At 37.9% G+C, this 21825-nt stretch overlaps 1 protein-coding gene across 2 annotated transcripts in view; it reads left to right on the forward strand.

Moving 5' to 3' along the window:
- HNMT (histamine N-methyltransferase) overlaps nucleotides 1–21825 on the forward strand; it is a 41172-nt gene that overhangs the window by 12931 nt on the left and 6416 nt on the right. For both annotated transcript variants that reach the window (XM_001490326.7, XM_070241824.1), the window contains 3 exons: nucleotides 12571–12678; nucleotides 14002–14132; nucleotides 16786–16879. In XM_001490326.7, coding sequence (XP_001490376.3) covers nucleotides 12571–12678; nucleotides 14002–14132; nucleotides 16786–16879 — 333 coding nt within the window. The remainder of the gene's footprint in view (nucleotides 1–12570; nucleotides 12679–14001; nucleotides 14133–16785; nucleotides 16880–21825) is intronic.

A 21825-nucleotide genomic window follows, 5' to 3' on the forward strand; every position in this document is an offset into this window, starting at 1 on the left:
GTGTCACCATTACAAAATTCAAACAAATTTTGATATATTCACGGTTTAACTCTCAAGTGAGAACATTAAAATAATCCATATACACAATGATCTCACCTGGGTAGACTAAAGAAAATTATTTACTTGAGAGAAAAAAAACGGAAGAGCTTAGGAGGAAATAAACCAAAACGTTAACTTTTGTTTTCTCTAGTAGTAGATACTTTCTACTTTATACCTTTATCTGTTTCAAGTTTTCTACAGTGTTTATTTTATAGCCCGGAATAGGAACAATAAAACCAGTTAAAACTATAATTTTACAGTTAATGAGAGATGACGGTAGAGAGTAGACTCCCTGACCTCTGACAGCTCCTTCAGCTATTTGGCTGACGCCCAGAGCATTGTTCCGGCACATATGTTTTCATGACAATTTTCCTTCGGCCATTTTTGACTCACGTAATAGTATTTATGCCTGTACAGATACTTTAAGAACAATTTCACGTGTGTTGTAGCTTAGCAGAGCTTTTCTTCAGAGCCTATAGACTCTCCCATGCCTGCTCCGAGTACGTGAGCCATGATGATGAGAGTGCGGGTGATGATCAAGAGGACAGTGGTTGTCCACTGTCTGTTCTTCGAGGTACTTGATGTTTTCCGTTGATGATTTCTTGCTTGTTATTCCACAAGGACAGCAGGCTCTCAGACTCTATTCACAGTAGGGTATGAAGGACTGATAATTTTCCTCAGCAACATTTGGTGTTTCAACCACTATTAACGTGGCAGGCAAATGGAGTGAAGCTCAGATGAGAGACCCTGAAGGTTATTTGAGAGCGCGTGCGCCAGAGCGAGAGCGCGCATGAGTGAGCGCATGCGCACTCATATTGATGACGTCACACCAACTACATGTTTCTCTTGGACTACCCTTGCCACGTCAAGTAGTTTCATTTTATAGTCCTGTCTTTGGGCATGGAGAAGGTAGGAGAAAGTTAGCACTTCATTAAGGGTAACGCAGTGTAACTTTTAAACATTACAACATTGTATGTGTAGAATTTACCTCTCTTTCTAGGTATGTGCTGAAGTAGCAGTCAAGTATCTGTTTAAAATTTATAAATTAAAAGTTAACGCAGGATTCAGTCTTTTCTGAGTTGTCTATCAAATTCTCTACACTTCAGTGTTCAGTACCCTTTGTGGCATTGTCTCGAAGTTTGTATTTCATGGAACATTTTGGTAATGTGGCTTTTCTTAGGCCTCTTGCAGTTGCAAAGCATTTAGGCAGTATTGTTCCTGGGCCAAGAGCCAGAAGACACAGGAAAGCAAATGGCAATGCCCTTTTGACTCAGAATGTATATGTGTAATCCCTTTCCTGAGGCCCTACACCTTTTTTAATATTCTACTCTCATCTTTCCATACTGACAGAACCGCTTCGATACTGAGGCACCCAGGGGAAAAGAGAGAGAGAGAAGGAGAGAAGAAAAGAAGTGATCTTGTCAAGAATCTTCTCTCTTTCTCGCTGCAGCCCCAAATCAGATTATACTTGCTCTGGTTGCAAACCATAGCTGAAATTATTTTTCATCTCTAAGCACAGAGTTATCTGGTCAATTTTTCTCCCTAGAAACAATTTTTTTGTGCCTGATATTCTAGTAGAGGGAACAAGAAAGATAATAATCTTAATGCAATATGTAATAGAATAAAGTTTTTCCTGCTGATAATCTAAAGAATTCACATATATTTTGATGTGAGAAATGAAGCAAGAATAGATGGAAATCAAAGGGCAGGAGATACAGCCACAGTCTTTAATTCTCCATTTTCTTGACCTGCAGTTTTTCTCATTTGAGGAAGCCCCAGGGCTCTCAAATTGGGATTTGTGTTTCACTTGATGTCAGAAGGACAAGCCATCACGAATACATGAGGAGTGCTCTTCCAAGTTGTCATTTTCATATGGAGCTGCCCATTTAGAAAGGCGAATATTCATTTCCCTCATTCCCAGTCTCCTTCAGACTTCCCTTAAATGTCAACTTTTTTATGAAGCGGACTTGACCACCCAATTGAAAATTGCAAAGCCCCCCATCCATGGTGTCCCCTCGCTCTTTTTTGCCTTGGTTTCCTCCATAGGACTTATCAGCATCCATGAAGGTGGGATATTTTTGTCTGTTTTATTCATTGCTGTGTTTCCAGTGATTAGAAACTTGCATTTAGTAGGTGTCCAAAAATATTTGTTAGATTAATGTATCATACCTTCAATTTATTGAGCAATTACTATATATCATGTACTCTGGTAAATTATCTCCATATAATGCCTCTAACCCTCTAACCTTTAAAATGACCCTGTAGCATAGACCATATTATCCTTAATTTACAGATATGCAATTTAAAGGGCAGAGATATTAACAAATTTGCATAAGATAATTCTGGTGAATACTAAATTTGAGTTCAGTTTCCTCTCTCTCTAGCCTCTAACTTTTCCTTTTCATATTTTTTTTTCCATTTTCAATCGGATGACCTTAGATTTCAAGCAAAAATGTACCATTCCCCTGCCATCTCATTAAATATATCCTTGAAGTTCAGGGAGTGGAGAAAATTTGTCTAGAAGATCAGATCTCCCCCTTTTCTTTGTTTTTGACTTTTTATAAATTCTACTGTCAGAGGTTTCAATTATATGTCCCTCTTTAAATATAGGCATGATGCATTTAAAATATGGCTTGGATGAAAGCAAAGATATTATAACCACAAAAATATCGGACTGTAAAATTAAGTAAAACACTCAACACAGCCCAGAGAGGAGACATGAGATGTAAACCTATAGTTGTGGCTGATTTGAGGGACAAGGTGGTACAAAGGAAAGAGACTTGCAAGGAAGGAGATTTTTTAAAATTTAATTTTCAGGGGCCAGCCTGGTGGCGCAGCGGTTAAGTTCACACGTTCTGCTTTGGTGGCCCGAGTTTTGCCGATTCCAATCCCAGGTGCACACCTATGCACCAATCCTCAAGCCATGCTGTGGCAGGCGTCCCACATATAAAGAAGAAGAAGATGAGCATGGATGTTAGCTCAGGGCCAGTCTTCCTCAGCAAAAAGAGGAGGATTGGCAGCAGATGTTAGCTCAGGGCTAATCTTCCTCAAAAAAAATAAAATAAAATAAAATTTAATTTTCATTTAACTTTCCAAATCAAAAAGTCAGCATATCCTGTTTGAAAGAAAATAACACAGGAGGGAACAAAATAGAAAAAAACCTCACAATCCAGCCTAATAGAAAACAATTTTTGGTTAAAATAAAATTTATTACCTTTTGGGGCTGGCCCTGTGGCCGAGTGGTTAAGTTTGCGTGCTCCGCTGCAGGCAGCCCAGTGTTTCGATGGTTCGAATCCTGGGCGCGGACATGGCACTGCTCATCAAACCATGCTGAGGCAGCGTCCCACATGCCACAACTAAAAGGACCCACAAGGAAGAATATACAACTATGTACCGGGGGGCTTTGGGGAGAAAAAGGAAAAAAATAAAATCTTTAAAAAAAAATTATTATCTTTTGAAGTAATTTATGGCCAGATAACTTCCAAAAATTCACTAATCAATATTTTTCAATGAAAGTTGTTTTTTGTCCTTTATATGCTGTAGTAACCTAAATGATCTATGTACTGTATATTATAGAAGAGGGATCACAGAGGAGCTAAGCTTGGTTGAAGACGTGTTATTTTCCAGGCACATTACTAGGCACATCATATATGTTATCACATTTTATTCTCGTAACTTTATGGGGCTTCATTTCAAAATGAAGACGCTGAAGTTCAGATATTTTGAGGCTCAGATGGTTTAAAATGTGCATCATCAGGTATAGATGGTGGAACTAAGATCTAAGCCCAGGTCTAGTTTTCCCTAAATCCCACAGACTTTTCCTCATATCATAAAACCTCAGCCACCATATCATGCAGGACCTGCCCAATTGCTTATAATTATGTTAGAGAAAGTTTTAGAGTCTTATGTGGTCCAAAACCTGGCAGAGAGCTAACAGAAGGATACACAGATAGCCCAAGGGTTCTCTCTTCCCCAACGTGTTCTCTGCTCTCTGCCCTGGGCTCACTCTCTCCTCTTCTCTCACTACAGCCAGTGACTTTGTACCTTCATTGTTTCTGTACAGGATTCCATCACGACAGTGTGATGATTTATTGCACTAATTGTGGTACCTGTCTCCCTTTACCAATCTGTACATTTTTTCTTCTGTTTTATATTTTGTGTGATATCTGTTACTCATTGCATGCTTTTGTTCACTACTCTACTCTGAAGATTCCCCTGTATCGCTAGGCGTGCATCTGCTCTGTGGATTCTGGCAGGTAGAGAATCCTGAGTGCTGTGCATCCACCACAACTTTTCTGTCCTACAGTTCGTCTCCATCCTCCTTTCATCACAAGTAAAGCTTTAGTGAATTTCACAATACAATATCTCCTTATAAAGCTGTGTGAGAATTTCTTTGGATTACGTATATCTCCAAATCCAGAACTCCTGGGTCATGGATATATTCGATTTGAATTAAGTATTTCCAAATTAGTCTCCATAATGGCTGCACAGTCTACATTCTGACCAGTCTCAGTGAAATTTTCTCTATCTGAATATCCCTGGCAGCATTTAGGAATTTTCCAGCTTTCTGCCTTTTTATCAGTCCAATAAGCATAAAGTGATATCTTATTGCAATTTTAATTTTCCTCTCTCTGATTACTGAGTTTGAGCAATTTTTAATATGCCTATTAACTTTAAAAAAATATATCTCTATAAACCCAATACTTCGGACATTTCCTGGCATATAATAGATCCTTAGTAAATACATGATTGAAAGAAAAGCATTGTAGCATGCAAAATTCTCAAAGTAGCCTTTGGCTTAATCAACTAAATTTTCTTTTGGTGAGGAAGATTGGCCCTGAGCTAACATCTGTTGCCAATCTTCCTCTTTTTGCTTGAGAAAGACTGTTGCTGAGCTAACATCTATGCCAATTTTCCTCTGTTTTGCCTGTGGGACACTGTCTCAGCATGGCTTGAGGAGTGGTGTGTAGGTCCACACCCAGGATCCAAACCTGTGAAGCCTGGGTCGCCGAAGCGGAGTGTGTGAACTTAACCACTACACCACCAGGCGGGCCCCTAATCAATTGGTTTTTGATACTTTCTTCATGTTATCCCCAAGTCTGAACAACAAATAATTATTCCAACTAAGTTTTTGAGCACAATCACTATATTAACCAGTTGTCTGATTTTATGACTAAAGATAGTTCATAATTTTGATATAGAAAAATTAAAATAAAGAAATCTACAAAAACAAATTTAAGAAAATAAGTTATTGGTACAGCTACTGTGGAAAACATTATGGAGATTTCTCAAAAAATTAAAAATAGAAGTACTAGGGCCCAGCCTGGTGGCATAGTAGTTGAGTTTGTGCACTCTGCTTGGTGGCCCAGGGTTCAAGGGTTTGGATCCTGGGAGCAGACCTACACACTGCTCATCAAGCCATGCTGTGACGGCATCCCACATACAAAATGGAGGAAGATTGGCACAGATGTTAGCTCAGGGATAATCTTCCTAACGAAAAATAAACAAAAAGAACTACCGTATGATCCAGCAATTCCATCTCAGGGTGTTTATCTGGAGGAAATGAAATCACTATCTCAAAGAGATATCTGCTCCTCCATGTTCATTGCAGCGTGATTTATAATGGCCAAGACATGGAAACAACCTAAGTGTCTGTCAACAGATGAGTGGATAAAAATACACAGCCACACACACACACGCAATATTATTCAGCCATAAAAAGAAGGAAATCCTTCCATTTATGACACGATGGGTGAACCTTGAGGGCAAGTGAAATAAGTCCATCAGAGAAAGAGAAATACTGTATGATCTCACTTCTGTGTGGAATCTAAAAAAGCCAAACTCACAGAAACAGCAGATTGGTGGTTACCAGGGGCTGAGGGTTGGGGTAAAGGAAGAGATGTTGATCAAAGGGTACAAACTTCCAGTTATTAGGTGAATAAGTTCTAGGGATTTAATATGGTAACTATAGATAATAATACTATATTGTATATTTGTAAGTCACCACCACCACAAAAATGGTAATTATGTGAGGTGATGGATACGTTAACTAACTTTATTGTGGTAATATTTCACAATATGTATGTGTATCAAATCATCACATTGTATACCTTAAACTTACACAATGTTAATATGTCAGTTAGATCTCAGTAAAGCTGTATGGTATAAGGAGTGAATGTGAGTTATACCTTCCCATTTTATAGGTGAGGAAATGAAGTCAGGAGATGTTTAATTGTGCTATTCAAGTTATGAGGAATTGTGGTAGCCTGATAGGGAAAAATGAAAAGAGCTGGGCCATTTGACTAGGGTTGGCGTGAGTTCATTAAAATCATTATGAGATTAATAAAAGATTTGATATCCCAACAATCATGCCATGAGGGTCTATATTCTGTCTCTCAATAGTAGCAAACAAAGATTATCGTTTTACAATAACAAGCAGATCAGTTTAAGATAGAAGAGACCTCACAGGTAAGACTGTCAGTTTCTCACTCTCTCCCTCCAATGTGCACAGACAAAATGGGTGTGTGGTAGAGGGGTGCCACAGCAGCCCCGAAAACATGGGTGAAGAATTTATAAAGCCCCTCCAACTCCATCCGTTAACTGCCCTGGGATCTTGGAGGGCAGACACATATATCCATCATTAATTCAAGTGGAAATGTATGCTCAGCTTAAAGACATGGCGCCCGAATAGGTTTCCACAGTGTGCCAGCTCAGAGTGGGGCTGGCAGGGCTTTTGCTGGGAATTTCCTTCCGGCTTCTCTTCACATCCTGCCCTTTAAACATGCTTTTGTATCACTGCAGACCACCTAGAAAACCTAGTTTTCCATGTTATGCCTCCCTTCTTTATTTCTTCTAGTCATCCAAGTAGCTATTTTACTGGGAGCTGTCAGTCTGTCGGTCTGTCAGTCTATCCATACATTCATGCATCCATCTAACCAATTATCTATCTTTTTTTAAGCAACAAAAGTTTCATTTTAGCCTCCTTTACTGGTACACTCATCCAAAAGAGAAAGTCTCCAACTCAGAAGATCATCCCTTTAAGTCACCAGATAAAGATATCTATGATCTAAGTTATGGTCACATTCTTCAATGTACTAACATTTACTATAAAATAGCCAGGCCTCATAAAATCAAATATATATGATTTTATAAAATCAAATACATGCATCCCATATATGAGAGAACAATTTCTGTACTATAAAGAATACCTTATTTAAAGATGTTTAATTAGAAACTTAGTGGTAAAGAAGGTTCTAACCTTAAAAAGTAATTATTGTGGAGAGTTTAAATAATTACAATAAGCTAAATGCCGAATTGTTGATAATGTGAGTTGTTCCATATTTGGCTGTAAATGTCTCAGGATAGTCATTTGCATAAAAGAGAATAGCCAGAATAAGTTTAGACTTACACCTATTTCATAGCAGAGAGGATTTTGCGATGGTTGGGGGGGGGGGGCGTTGTGAATGGTAAAGGAAAGGGTTTTGTAATTTAGAAATGAACATTTCAAAAGTAATTAACTCAAATAAACTCCTGTAGAACATTTTAAATTATAGATGAGCAAAAAGAGGGGAATGGAAAATAACCTGTAACTCCACCAGCCTGAGATAACCTCTGATTGTAATTGGGTGCATATCTTTCTAAATGCTGTGTATTGACATGAAGTTACTCCGTAACCCATTGATTCATAGTGACACATTTGGACTTTTCCTAACTTTGCTCAAGTTCCACATATCGACCAACTGAGAAAATCAGTCACATCATCATAAAATGCACAGATTCCAAAATCATTAATTTGCTTTGGTAGTCATGAAAGTGGGGGGCTGGGAGGGAGGGGAGGGAAGGGGAGGGGAGAGGAAGGGAAGTAAATTGGAGTAGAGTTGTTTAATCATTATAATTTTTCCATTTGTCACAGGAAACTTTGCAGATTTTGATCCAAAACTTCAGGGGGAAACACATAATAAGGCTTTGGTTAACCTGAACAACCACTGGCGTTTATGTATCTAATGGCTTAGGGTGTCAAAAATTAAGTTGTCTACAATTGTCAGAATTATAATCAAGCAATGCCTAACGAGAGGGCACCTGTGAAAGGAGATTGACTATGAAATGAACATGTATTGCCTTATTCCCCTTAAATGCTGTTTTCTGGAACTGAAAGTTAAGATTCGCAGAAGTCTTTGGAATGCACACTAGAAGCAGGCTGCTGGCTTCCACATTTCTTTTGTTTACCCCTCAATTTGCTGAGAATGTCTGAATGATTTCATGGACTCATTTCTCATTTACCTTCCCCCATTATTTTGGCACATTAGTTTGGCTTGTATGTTCTTTAAAAGCATTTATAGGGCACTTAACATCTGATAACTGGAACACATTCATAACGTTACGGCTCCTGCTCAGAAGGATTCAGCTGAGAAAGAACAAATGGTCTTCTTCCGCTTTTTTTGTCTGAATCTCTTTACTGCTGGCTCATGGTACTATAGGGCCTGATAACCCCTCACATGCTCTTCAGTGATTGATGACCAAACCTGCTCAGTTGTTCCATCTAGCATTTTAGAGGCCTTGATACTTTTTAGCAAGCTCATTGGAATCAGGCCTTTGCTAGTGAATAAAATAAGTGAAGTAGACCAATAGTTTACATCAGGGAACACAGAAGGTTTTCTTTGTGTTGCCAACTCCAGTCAATTGATGGGTAGTTTCTGTCAGAAGGATTCTGATGCTGCTTCCAGGCTCGGTGGGAAAGACTACCAAGGTAATTAGTCACGTGTGGAAGAGTTTAAGATGCATAGGGTTTGGTCAGATAAAGTGAGGAAGTGTGGAGAGAGTATTCCTGGTAGAGGAGAAAGCACTGGCAAAAGACGAAAAGCATGGAAGATCACAGTGTATAGGGGTGTGGGGGGGCGGGCCGAGAAGGGTGGAAATGCAGGGTTCGTGGAGCCAAAAGTTTCAAAATATGAAATTCTGAGAGGTGAGAATAAGGAAGCAGGCACGGTGGACTATGCTCAGTTAGGAGCTTGGACTTTATCCAGCTGACTAGTCGTTAGAAGGTTTTAAGGAGGGAAGTGATGGGCTTAGGGTTTTAAATGGTGGTTGTAGCGACGGCTTTGAGGGAGACAAGGTTCAGCAGAGATAGGCTGAATTTGGGGGATGTTATTGCAGTATTCCAAGACATAGATAATTTGGGTCTGAACAAGGGCATTGCTAGTAGGGACAGAAAAGAGAAAGTAAACAACCATTTATGGAACTTGCTGATGGCCATGGAAGGAGGATGAAGGAAGGAGCAAAGCTTGGGTGACTGGATGGATAGTGAACAGTAGAGTGATGTATCAAGAAAATATTTATAACTAAATGCTAAATGTTTAGACTAGACTGTAATACCATGGACCATCTGAAGTGCCTCTCTATTGACTCTCTTTTTGTTGAAGAGGTTTGTATAAATCATTTTTAAAAATGCATGTCTCCTATTTCTGAGGAATGCTAGAAGGCAAACTATGTAGGATATGCGACCAAGGAAAAGATTATCATATGGAAGATCTCTATCTCTATCTATCTATCTATCTATCTACATGTGTATCTCACAATAATAAATAATAGAGTCCATTATAAATAACAAAAATAGCACAGAAAAATGAGTGCCTTTTGAGCATGGTGGCATTGTTTATTGTCAAATCCAGGATACTTTTAAGAGTGAGATTTGGATGGAGTAGGTAAAAGAATTAAAATTATTTTAATTTTCTGAAATTTTTATTTATTGAACAAGTTGTTTTATTATATTGGTTGATTTATAAAATAGTTATTTTAAAAAACTATTTTCAAAAATCAAATTCTAATAATAGTATTTTGTTAAAAATAAACAACTTGGGATAAGAAACAAAGCCAGGTGGGGCCCCAGCACAATGAGCATGAAGTGGAACTGTCCCTGGCAAACAGGAAGTATGGTCACCAGCTTTATGAGGCCAGAAGTGAATTTTATGTGCTAACTTCTAAGGAAATAGTTTCATTATCTCCTCTGGTGGTTCATTCATTTCTGCTAGGGATCCAGCAGTGAATGCACAGATGGCCCATGTCCATACCTGGTTGTTATGTGAGCCCACGGTTGCCATGTCTCAGGGGCAATTTTAGCATTGTGTCCTCTAACATGTTGCCCCAAGAGGAGGGACTGGCTGGCTTTGAATATGGTAGAACATTGTGTTGCTTGGGAAAGTGACAAGATAGGAACATACTCCGGGGATGTGCTAGATCCATTCTGCCATTTGGGTAGATCCAAAATATTGGGGTCCATCTTAGGAGAAGAAGAGCTCATCAAGCCCCAGAGGGAAAATTATTGCGTTTCACATTATTGAGTTTCAAAATGTTGGATTTGGGATCCTCAGAATTGAGGATATTTTATTTAAAATATATGGCTAGGCTGACAGTCAAGAACAGAACTTCTGGCCTCTGGTTCTTTGGGACAAGCTGGAATCTCTCTATTTCTCATTAGCCTACAGCTTTTCTTATCAGCCTTTTGCCTTAGTTACTTTTTTACTCTTCAAAATGTTACTGTAGAGAAGAAAAAAAGAATTCTTATGTCCTTTTAATATTTGGTATCCTCTTGTTTCTCAGTATGAAGTAGTTAGAAGAACAAACACTCTGGATGTACCTTATATATTAGGCATATTAATATCCCGTGAGTATCAAATTACTCAAATCACTTTATCTGGTTGGAAACAATTTCATGGAGTTTGTGATAGGACTGTGGTTGAGATCAAGTGAGACATTCCAGGTAAAGTGCCTAACACAGTGCTTGACAAATGGGTGGCCAATAAACGGCAGCTACAGTTATTAAGGAAGGAATAAAAGGTTTCACGTTGGTAGGGCCACCTTTAGAGAAAACTGTCACATAGGTTCCTTCATCCTCCATTTCAGCTTCCTTCCTACTCATTAACTCTCTCCCCATCTCCTATTACCAGTACTTGGGGTTCTCATTATACCCTTAGACTGCCCTCTTTTCCTAGTCTAGCATCTTTTGTTCCTGATTTATCGTCCTCATCTCTTTCCCTCCAGACTTAAGACCTATGTTTTGGTTGTCTGCCATATCTAACCTTGGAAAGGTTTTGTTAATGTTGTTTATGCCCAAAGATTAAAGACCAACATCATTTTCATGTGCTAGTCTTGCCAGAAGATAGTTTAATTTTAGTGAAGGTCAACATCATAACCCAAGAGAATAAAAGTGCAAAACTTAAGTTGGAGGCATCAGCAGTAGGAAGAGAAGAGATATTTTTAAAGAGAAGGACTCAATGAAAACGATAAAAATAATGAACAGCTAACATTTATTGGGTGACAACTCTATTTTGCACTGTGTTTTATATGCATTGCCTCATTTAACCCTTACAACCAATAAATTATGTACTATTATTATCACTATTTTTCTGATGAGGAAAGTACAGCTTGGAGAGATAAAGTAAATTGCCAAAGGTCATATACACCTAATAAGTGGAGAAGACAGTTTAGAACTCAAGTTCATCCAACTTACCACCATCTCTCTCATGCATTCACTTATAGGCTAAATTTTCATCAGGGCACGTATTTATGTGCTCTTCTTATCATTATTTCCTAGAGCCTAGTGCAGTGGTTGGCACATAGTAAACAATCAGTTAATAGTTGGTAGATGAAGTAATGCATAAATATCTATTTGGCCATAACCTCCTCTCCATTTACTCCTCTGGGATCACCTCTTTCTTGGAGGCCCTGCCTTGCCCAGTATGCCAAAACTCTGAACTTCCAGTAGTCCCACATATACTATTCTGCTTCTTGACTTCATGCCTCTGGCTTCCTGTCCTTTCTTCCTACAGTTACCCATTTTCCCAGATGTTTCTGGACTAACTTCCATTTGCTCCATAACACAGAGCTCAGGAGTGACCTCCCTCCATGAAGCTTTCCATCTCTCTGGCCTCTGCTGCTATCCTCTCCCTCACTATCTCCATTCCTCTTCGTACCTCAGACCAACCCAGCCACAGTTCTCTCCAGGTCTACCTTTTCCACTAGATCATGGTGTTTTGGAGGGCAGATGTCTGACATATTTTTGTATCCTTTTTTTGTACCTGACATTTTTTGTATGCTTCTGGCCTGGCCTAGTTTATAAATTCTAAGGTGCATTTTTTCATATTTTAACATCTCTGAAATTGAAATACATCTTCCAATTGGTGAAATCTTAAAATTATGATTGACAGTGGGTTTTTTTTTGACTTAGGGATACAAAAGGAAGGGTTGATTGAATCCTGTAATTAATGGGATTTACATTAGATTTAGTGTAAAGAGGTTATATGAGTGAATGAATGAATGAGTGACAATCATAGCCCTCTTCATATCACATTATTATTCCTACTTACAACCTAGCTGTTCTGCATCACAGCATCGTTACAGGGCAACAGTTGAGCATTATTCATTATTTATGATGGGCTTTCCTAGTAAAAGTAAGACAGATAATAAACTAGCTCAAATTATTCTTCATGATTTCTTTCTGGGCTGATGTGACTGTTCCATATGCTTGTCTTCCAGGTGAAATTGATCTTCAAATTCTCTCCAAAGTGCAGGCTCAATATCCAGGAGTTCATATCAACAATGAAGTTGTTGAACCAAGTGCTGAACAAATTGCCAAGTACAAAGGTACCTGTAACCCATGATGCTGTATGCCAATCTTATCCCGAAAGGCAGGTCATCCCTAGTGTGTCCCTTCAATCATTTACAACATAGTTACTGCAGTATGTTCTTTGTAAGCTTATTGGGAGGAGAACCTAATTAAGTTGTTTCCTTGGCAGGCATGGCTAAACCCCTCACAATAGAAACAGTGAATAATTAGAGTCCATTTTTTACTGACTCTCCATCCATTCCCTAGTCACCAACTATTATTTTTGGGTGTTTATTCTTGGAGAGAGAGTCATTAATTCATTCAGAAATATTTAAAGAGAATCCATGTTTATAAAGAGTTTATGTTTAATGGGTTACAGCAGGAGTTGGCACACTTTTTCCTGAAAAAGGCCAAATGATGAATATTTTAGACTTGGAAGACCACACAATCTCAGTTACAACTAATCAGTTCTGTCGTTGTAGCACAAAGCCATCTGTAGACAATGCATAAACTAACGAGCATGGGTATGTTCTAATAAACTTTTATTTATAAACACTAAAATTTGAATTTTATATCACTTTCATGTATCACAAAATATTATTATTATTTTGATTTTGTTTAACCATTTAAACATATAATGGCACAAGATATGAAAGACAGAGGCATGAAGTCAGGAAGTAGAATAGGGTATGTCTTTTCTGTGCTTTATTTTTTGTTTTTGGTGAGGAAGATTGACCCTGAACTAACATCTATTGCCAATCTTCCTCTTTTTGCTTGAGGAAGATTGTCACTGAGCCATCTGTGCCAATCTTCCTCTATTTTATATGTGGGATGCTGCCACAGCATGGCTTGTTGAGCAGTGTGTAGGTCTGTGCCTGGATCTGAACCTGCGAACCCTAGCCTGCTGAAGCAGAGCATGTGAACTTAACCACTATGCCACCAGGCTGGCCCCTAGGATATGTTTTTAGCTTGCAGTCCACTTAAAAACAGGTAGTAGGCCAGAAATGGCCCACGGGCTGTGGTTTGCTGACTCCTGGATTACAGAATTATATCACCTGTTTTACATCAATTTCCATTGATAAAACTCACCAGTTGATTCCCCATTAATACTGAGATAATGTAACCTATGTCTGATCAGGGTTCTCATAATTATTATTGGCTCTTTCTTTCATCTCTAATTTCGTATACTACTAGAAAAAAATCAGGATGAACTCTCTGGTCTTCCAGAGCTACATAAAAAAGAAAAATGTGCTTTATATCTGTTATGTATATAACATTGATTGCATTAAAATTCTAGATGGAAATGGGTTCCACATTTGCAATTAAAATTGATGGTGTGCTACGACTTCTCTGTATTTTAGAGCTTGTAGCCAAGACATCAAACCTCGAGAACATAAAGTTTGCTTGGCATAAGGAGACATCATCTGAATATCAAAATAGAATGATGGAGAAAAAAGAACTTCAGGAGTGGGACTTTATTCATATGATTCAGGTAAGAAACATTTATTGTTATATACTCTCAGAAAGGAGATTTTTCAGAAATCTGTATGAAGAGTGCCTAGTATTCTAACTTGAAAAAGAAAAACGAAAATCTGATTTTATAAGTGAGCATTATCCGTCCAATTGAGATAAAGAGGTTGATAATACTAAGAGATTCTCTGTAACATTCAAAAAGCTAGTTTTCTCTACTCAAAATACTTCTAGAGTTGTTGATATTGTTTCAATGTTGGCTTAATTAATTTTTGTAGGATTGAAAGGTCATAGATCGATTTGAGGACAATAGAGGACATATGTCCCACATACTAGCACAGTTCTCCAGTAGGTCTAATGGTCTGGATGGACCAATGTCCCAGAGTTTTATGACTTCTCTTGCTTTTGCCTTCTGTTGCCCTGGCTAGTGAACATGTGACAGAAGGGGCAGATTAGATGATTCCTGAGGTCAATAAAGTTTTACTGATATCAGACAGTCATTCAGTAGAAATTTATTTCCATGTTCTAGCACCGAGAGTGTAATTCTTGGAAAGGGGGTGACTATTCAGTAGATGGTATGGAGGCATATTTCCAGGGATTACTAATATTTCTCAATAGCATATAGGTGGATAGGCTTTGGATGTTGGCTACCATTAGAAGATGTGTATATTTTAGAAATACCACTTGATTAATAACAAGATGCTTCTTTCTTTCTATGGTCCACAAGTATAGTCACCCCAAAAGAATAAATGTAAAAGAAATCAAAGGAAAAAATGACTGCAAGATTGACATATCCAGGCAATCTTACATCTCTGCTCTCTTAGCTGACAAAATCATTTACCTATAAGGGAGTGCTTAACATTGTCCAGCAAGCACATGGTGTTTCTCTATTAGACTTGCTTTCCCACCTCTTTAGATAACTAGTTCATACTCCCTCTCTCTCCTTAAACCTCCTATAACCCCTCTCCCACCATTCATTCCCATCTGATGACCTCACTTCATACTGTATAGCAAAAACAGAAACCATCAGATGGAAACTCATCTTTCACCCTCCAGATTTACAAACATAGCTGCACCCGTACCCACTATCTCCTTCTTCCATCTTACTACAAAAGCCTTTTATCAAAAGCCAATCCCTCCACTTATGCTGTGGATCCCATTCTTTACCTGTTATAAAATGTGGCAGCTTCAGAGATCATTCTCCCATTTCTCTCAAAACTTCCATGTTTGTTTTTTCTTTCTCACAGCAACTCTGCTTCCTCTGCGTTACTATTTTATTCATCTCTCTTTCTTTATCTACTCTGCATTTTTCTTTGCTATGTTGTTGTCTCTTCATTGATCTTTAGAGTCCTACTGCTCTCATGACATTCTTTCAACTTAATATTCACAGTCAACTGCAGAGAATCTCAGTGTTTATCAGATCAAATTTCAGAGCATCTGCCATGACCCACCTCCTCTTTTTTAGCCAGGTCATGTCATAGATTGTTAGCCATCTTATGGATTAGCTGTATCTGGGTACCTATCTATGTATGGTCCCTGTGGTGAATAGCATGGAGTGACATGATACTAAATATGGCTCCTGAGGCAGCAAGGGCCCTGTGCCTGTCCCTTTTCTTTCATTCATTCATATGAGAGGGGCATAGCTTAGGTTCTTTTTTGCTTTATGCCATAAATTCTGTCATGGGCATCTACATAGAATATTGAACTCTTGTCCAAAAGAGACAAAGATGAGATATAAGTAGTAAGTATTTGTGGGGGTAGATTCCAGGAATGCAAGCCCTTAAGGAAAATTTTCCACCGCCAATGTATAATTCCAAGTTCTATCTGTGTTGAGTGGAAAGACTTCTCCTGCACTTCCCCAAAGATGGTCCAGAGTGATTAAAAATGGGTGGGCTGACCCCTAGCATCTTGTGACCAAGCATGTAATCTCATGCTTTACTCCAGTCTATTTTCCTTGAGAATCTGTCAATATCAGAGTCTGTCATATCTTCTGTGATTTAAAAAAAGCATCTGTGAGCATATGGTGAAGACAGTGCAAAGGGCTTAATTTTAAGGCAATGTTCCACGAAATGGAGTCTGTTTTTATGGTGCTGGCACCATTTTCTCCCAGAAGAACTACAATTCACAAAATAGGGAGTAAGCATAGAATCAATGCTCCCGTGTGGAGTGGAGACTAAGCGTCTCCAGCTATAAATAACTGTGTTATTGAAGCCAGAAAGAGTAAATTTAAAACTATTTGTCTCTGGTTGAGCAAATACTATAGTTTTCCCTTTCACCAAATATTTTCTCACATTATTGTTGTATCTCTCCTTACAATTATCTTTAGTCTTTAAACTTCTTGTTTTTTTTCCCTACTTTTTCTCCCCAAATCCCCCCAGTACTTAGTTGTATATTTTAGTTGTGGGTTCTTCTAGTTGTGGCATGTGGGATGCTGCCTCAATGTGGCCTGACGAGCGGTGCCATGTCTGTGCCCAGGATCCGAACCAGCCAAACTCTGGGCCGCCGAAGCAGAGCATGCGAATTTAGCCATTCAGCCACAAAACTGGCCCCTTAATTGTTTTGTTGAATAAAAATCCACTCAACTTGAAAATAAAACTTTCTAATGAGTGTCTAGTCCAAGTAACAAAGACATTGACATAGAAAAGTGACTCATTTCTCTTTTCCTTCATTTCTAGATGCTATATTATGTAAAAGACATCCCAGCTACTCTGAAATTCTTCCATAGTCTCTTAGCTACCAATGCTAAGATCCTCATTATTATTGTGTCAGGTAAGTTATTTTCATTCAACTGAATTTTAAAACAGCAATAGTGCATATATGCATGGATTCATGTGTTTGTAGGCAGCTGGTATATTTCATCTTCATTATGAAATTCTTGACATGGCTCCTGATCATAGTCAATTAATTAACACAGTATTAGGAAAGTCCTTCACAACAGCTCTCAGTTTAGGGAGTCTAGTGGAATTAAACATCTATTTATTTTTTTCTCTTGAGAAAATATGTCTTACATCTATTTATTTTTTTCTCTTGAGAAAATATGTCTTTGTTGTCTATATATAAATTCTCTTTTATATAACAGAGCAAATACAAATGATAGGAATTTTTTAAATGAGACTAAAAATAGTAAATATATTTACCTCCTTTTTGTCCCTTGAATATCTCTTTTCCCTCTGTGATGTTTATTAATAAACAAAGGTTTAAATATTTTAGATTCTATCAAATTAGATTAATTTGCATTTCTAGAGCCGTTATCAATATTGTTCATTATAGGTTTTCTCAAATAACTATCAAAAATGGTTTGCTTTGTTTGTTTTGTTTTCCAAAGAAGGCATTTGATCATGTCATGTTGCCTCCAGTGCAATAGTAAGTACCACACAGAGAATATAACTAAACGTGTTAGCAAAAGAAACATTGACATTATTGAGTTCATTCGTTCGTTACTTCTTTCATTCAGCAATGATTGCCCACACAGTGCTAGGCAGGCCGATTCTAGATGTACAACAGCCTCTGTCTTCCTAAGCTTATACCAGACCCCATACTCAAAAATCATATGTCACAAAATTCATTTGTTCTTCAACATGAGGGACGGCTTTAAGTATGGCAAACATGGTTGTTGCCTGTAATCTTGGGTTTGAACTGATGTGGGAGTTTGGCAATAGAGAGTTCCTGTACACAACCTCTTGCCCAAGAGAAAGTTTTGATATACTATTTTTATCTCTGGTTAGTTAAAAATATTCATTTATATGGGAGATATCTGTCTGTCTTCCCATCTAGAAAGGCTTATGTAAACTGGATGCTTCTTACTAACGTCTCTCTAAATTAGGACACTTGGGTAAAGCATTTTGTACTATATTTAGGGATACAAAAGTAAACTTAGTCATCAACATTGAATGCAGTCAATTCTTGATCATCTGTATCAATAATACAGAAACAGTGTTGCAGACAGAAATAGAAATTCATCCAGAAGTCATATATACTTGATTTTAGAATATATTTCATATCAGTAGCAGATCTACTCATTTATACTTGGTTTATTCTAACATATTTTCAGAAGTTAAATATTTGAATATCAGAATGCAGCTCTATGAGTATGAGTTTATAACTCCCAATAAGAAAAAGCCTGCCTAAGATTTAGAAATGGCATGAGTAGTCTACAAGCAACTGAGAATTAACTAAGTGCCTTATGGATACACTCTTCTGCTGGCTATACCATGAATGAGTTAATACAATCCATGTAAACTAAAATAGGCCCAGTGTAAACTAAAATAGGCCCAGTGAAATTATGATGATACATGAAGCAAGAATGCTGAGGCATTTCCCAGCAGTGTGAACTTGCTCTATGAGTCTTAGTTTATTCAAGGGCTATTTCTGGATAATCATACCTACATCATATTACATCTGTGCATATATGTGGTTCATATGTACTATGTATACATACATTCCTGGGGAAAAATCAAAAGAAAAGGAGTAAAAGCTCAAAGATCAGCTTTTTAAAAAAAAGGTATTTTGAGTAGAAAATTATTCAATGTAATTTGATGGTGGAAATTTTTTATTCACCTTTTCAAGATGCAGTTCCACAATTCTTCATTACTACACATAGCATAGGATACAAGTGTCCCAAAAAGGAAAACATTGTTAATAGATATTGTTCCTAGACATATGAATGCAACAAATAACAGTTGTCAAATTATTAAAGGGACTCTAATGATGTCCTTCCTTTACCATATGTACTTCTTTCTTAGAAGAGATTTATACAGCTATAGAAGAAATGTTATATATATATCTTCTTAAAAGAAGAACCACTTAGCAAAAGGGGAAAATAGATTTAGGAATTTTATTTTGGATTTTCCACTTCTCTCCTAAGGCTGAAAGTCATAGTTTCATTGCCTCTATTTATCAGAAGAGTTGTTAAGTAAATAAATTAATTAAAGATAAGTAAAATGTTTTAAAAAAATAAACCATCTTATCCAATGTAGTTTCCTTTACAGTTAAAGAAAATATTCTACCTGAAAAGGGAAATAACATTGTTAAATATGTTGATCTTGTCATCGACTTGGGAATGTCTCCAGATTCCCCAGTCTTATGGGCTCCTGCTTAACTCTTAAAAATCCAGAGTAAGTGAAGAGCCGTCATGTCAAGTAACTTGGGTTGTCCCTCCCCCTCCCCCGACTCCCGAGGATTCCTGGGGGTCCGGCTTACGTTTTCCTGATGGTGGCCAGCCATTGTTTGCTCCAAATGTCTGCTCCCAGTTTAACTTTTGATTTGTCTCCAAACCTTGCATGTGCTGCAACTACCTTTCCCATCTTGTTCTGGTTTGCCCCCAGCACGGACGTAGCCCTACCTCCTTCATTCTCCAAAGTACCATTCTTTGATTTGGGGAGATGTTGAGATCTATGGAGAGGAAGAACAGCAGATACGGAATTCCGCATCAAAGTCCTACAGCCACTCTCTTTCTAGCTTTTCCTTTGCTAGGTCAGGGCCCACCTCCCTTGCACTAATTCCTCATGAACTTCTCAGACCTCACCCATATTCTCTCAGCTCAGTACTTTTCCTCAGACATCAGATCCATCATCCCATCTGTCTTATTTATTATATCGAGCAACTTAACTCCTTTTTCCTCTACCTCTCTCCCCTAGGTAAACCTGTGTACCTATGAAACTGTCTTAACAATACATTTCCCTGAGATAAATTATTTTGCCCCCTCAGTGTATGGAAAAGACCGCAGTTTCCTTTTTAAAAAATAGCAATAATGGCTTTGTTGCATTAATAAAGCCAATACAAATACAGCAGTCCCTCCGTATCTGAAGTTTTGCTTTCCACAGTTTCAATTACCTGTGGTCGACTGCAGTCCAAAAAATATTAAATGGAAAATTCCAGAAATAAACAATTCATAAGTTTTAAATTGCACACTGTTCTGTTGTATGATGAAATCTCACACTATCCCATTCTGTCCCACCCCAGATGTGAATGATCCTTTTGTCTAGTGTATCCACACTGTATATGCTACCTGTCAGTTAGTCACTTACAAGCCATGTTGGTTTTAGATCAACTGTCACAGTATCACAGTGCTCGTGTTCAAGTGAGCCTTATTTTACTTAATAATGGCCCCAAAGCACAAGATTAGTGATGCTGAGGTAGGGGAGGAAGACAATTCCTCTATCCTCTAGGTCCTTCTGGCTGGTCTAAGATTTAAATTGACATGAGACAGAATAACAGGAGAAAATCAAACAAAGCTTTATAACAATGAATACATGGAAGAAACCCAGGAAAGCTGAGTAACTCACCAGAATGGCCAAAGACGCCACCTTAAATAACATTTTCTCCTAAAGACAAAGGAGTATGTTGGGGGTAATGGTTTGGGACTTCAAAGGGGAGGAAGGCAATTCACATGGAGATGGAAAAGCAAATGTTTGGTAGACAGCACTTTGAACAGAATGGACTTGGCAAGGACGCTGCCAGTCTACCTATCCCCAGAGTTATCTATGGTGATGGCCTGTCCCCAGGACAGGCCTTTTATCTTAAATTCTTTTAGGTAGTTAGGGGGAAGGTCAAAGTTTCTTTCAGAGTCTTTTGTTCTTAAAAATAAGCCAAAGAGGCACATTTTGAGGTGGCCAATTCTGATCCCCCACACTGGCAATTCAGATATGCCAAAAAGAAGCCTAAAGTGCTTCCTTTAAATGAAAAGGTGAAAGTTCTTAACTTAATAAGGAAAGAAAAAAAATAGTATGCTGAGGTTCCTATCTATGGTGAATTTTATTACAGTATATTGCTATAATTGTTCTATTTTATTAGCAGTTATTGTTGCTAATCTCTTACTGTGCCTAATTTATAAATTAAACTTTATCATAGGTATGTATGTATAGGAAAAAACATAGTACATATAGGGTTTGGTACTATCTATGGTTTCAGGCATGCATTGAAGGTCTTGGAACATATGCCCCTCAGATAAGGGAACTACTGTACACAGGTCAACTTTTGGAAAAATAGATCAAGCTCAATTTCCAACATTGGAAACAAATCTAATCACAAGAAATTCCCAATCAGATTTATTTTGTATCATTGTCAATCAACAAGTATAGGATTTTTTTTAATGTTTTCATTGCAGTAACATTGGTTTGTATTATTATATAAATTTCAGGTGTACATCATTATATTTCAATTTCTATGTAGATTACATCATGTTTACCACTCAAAGACTAATTACAATCCATCACCATACACATGTGCCTAATCACCCCTGTCAGCCTCCTCCTTCCCTGCTTCCCCTCTGGTAACTACTGATCCAATCTCTGTCTCTATGTGTTTGTTTGTTGTTGTTTTTATCTTCTATTTATGAGTGATATCATATGGTATTTGACTTTCTCCCTCTGAGTTATTTCATTTAGCATCATACCCTCAAGGTCCACCCATGTTATCACAAATGGCAAGATTTCATCCTTTTTTGTGTCTGAGTAGTATTCCATTATGTATATACACCACATCTTCTTTATCTATTCGTCCACTGAGGGGTACCTAGGTTGCTTCCAAGTCTTGGCTATTGTGAATAATGCTGCAATGAACATAGGGGTGCATATATCTTTACGCATTCATGTTTTCATGTTCTTTGGATAAATGCCCAACAGTGGAATAGCTGGATTGGATGGTAGTTCTATTCTTAATTTTTTGAGGAATCTCCATACTGTTTTCCATAGTGGCTGCACCAGTTTGCACTCCCA

This window comes from Equus caballus, chromosome 18 (genome assembly GCF_041296265.1).
Source record: "Equus caballus isolate H_3958 breed thoroughbred chromosome 18, TB-T2T, whole genome shotgun sequence".
Taxonomy (NCBI): domain Eukaryota; kingdom Metazoa; phylum Chordata; class Mammalia; order Perissodactyla; family Equidae; genus Equus; species Equus caballus.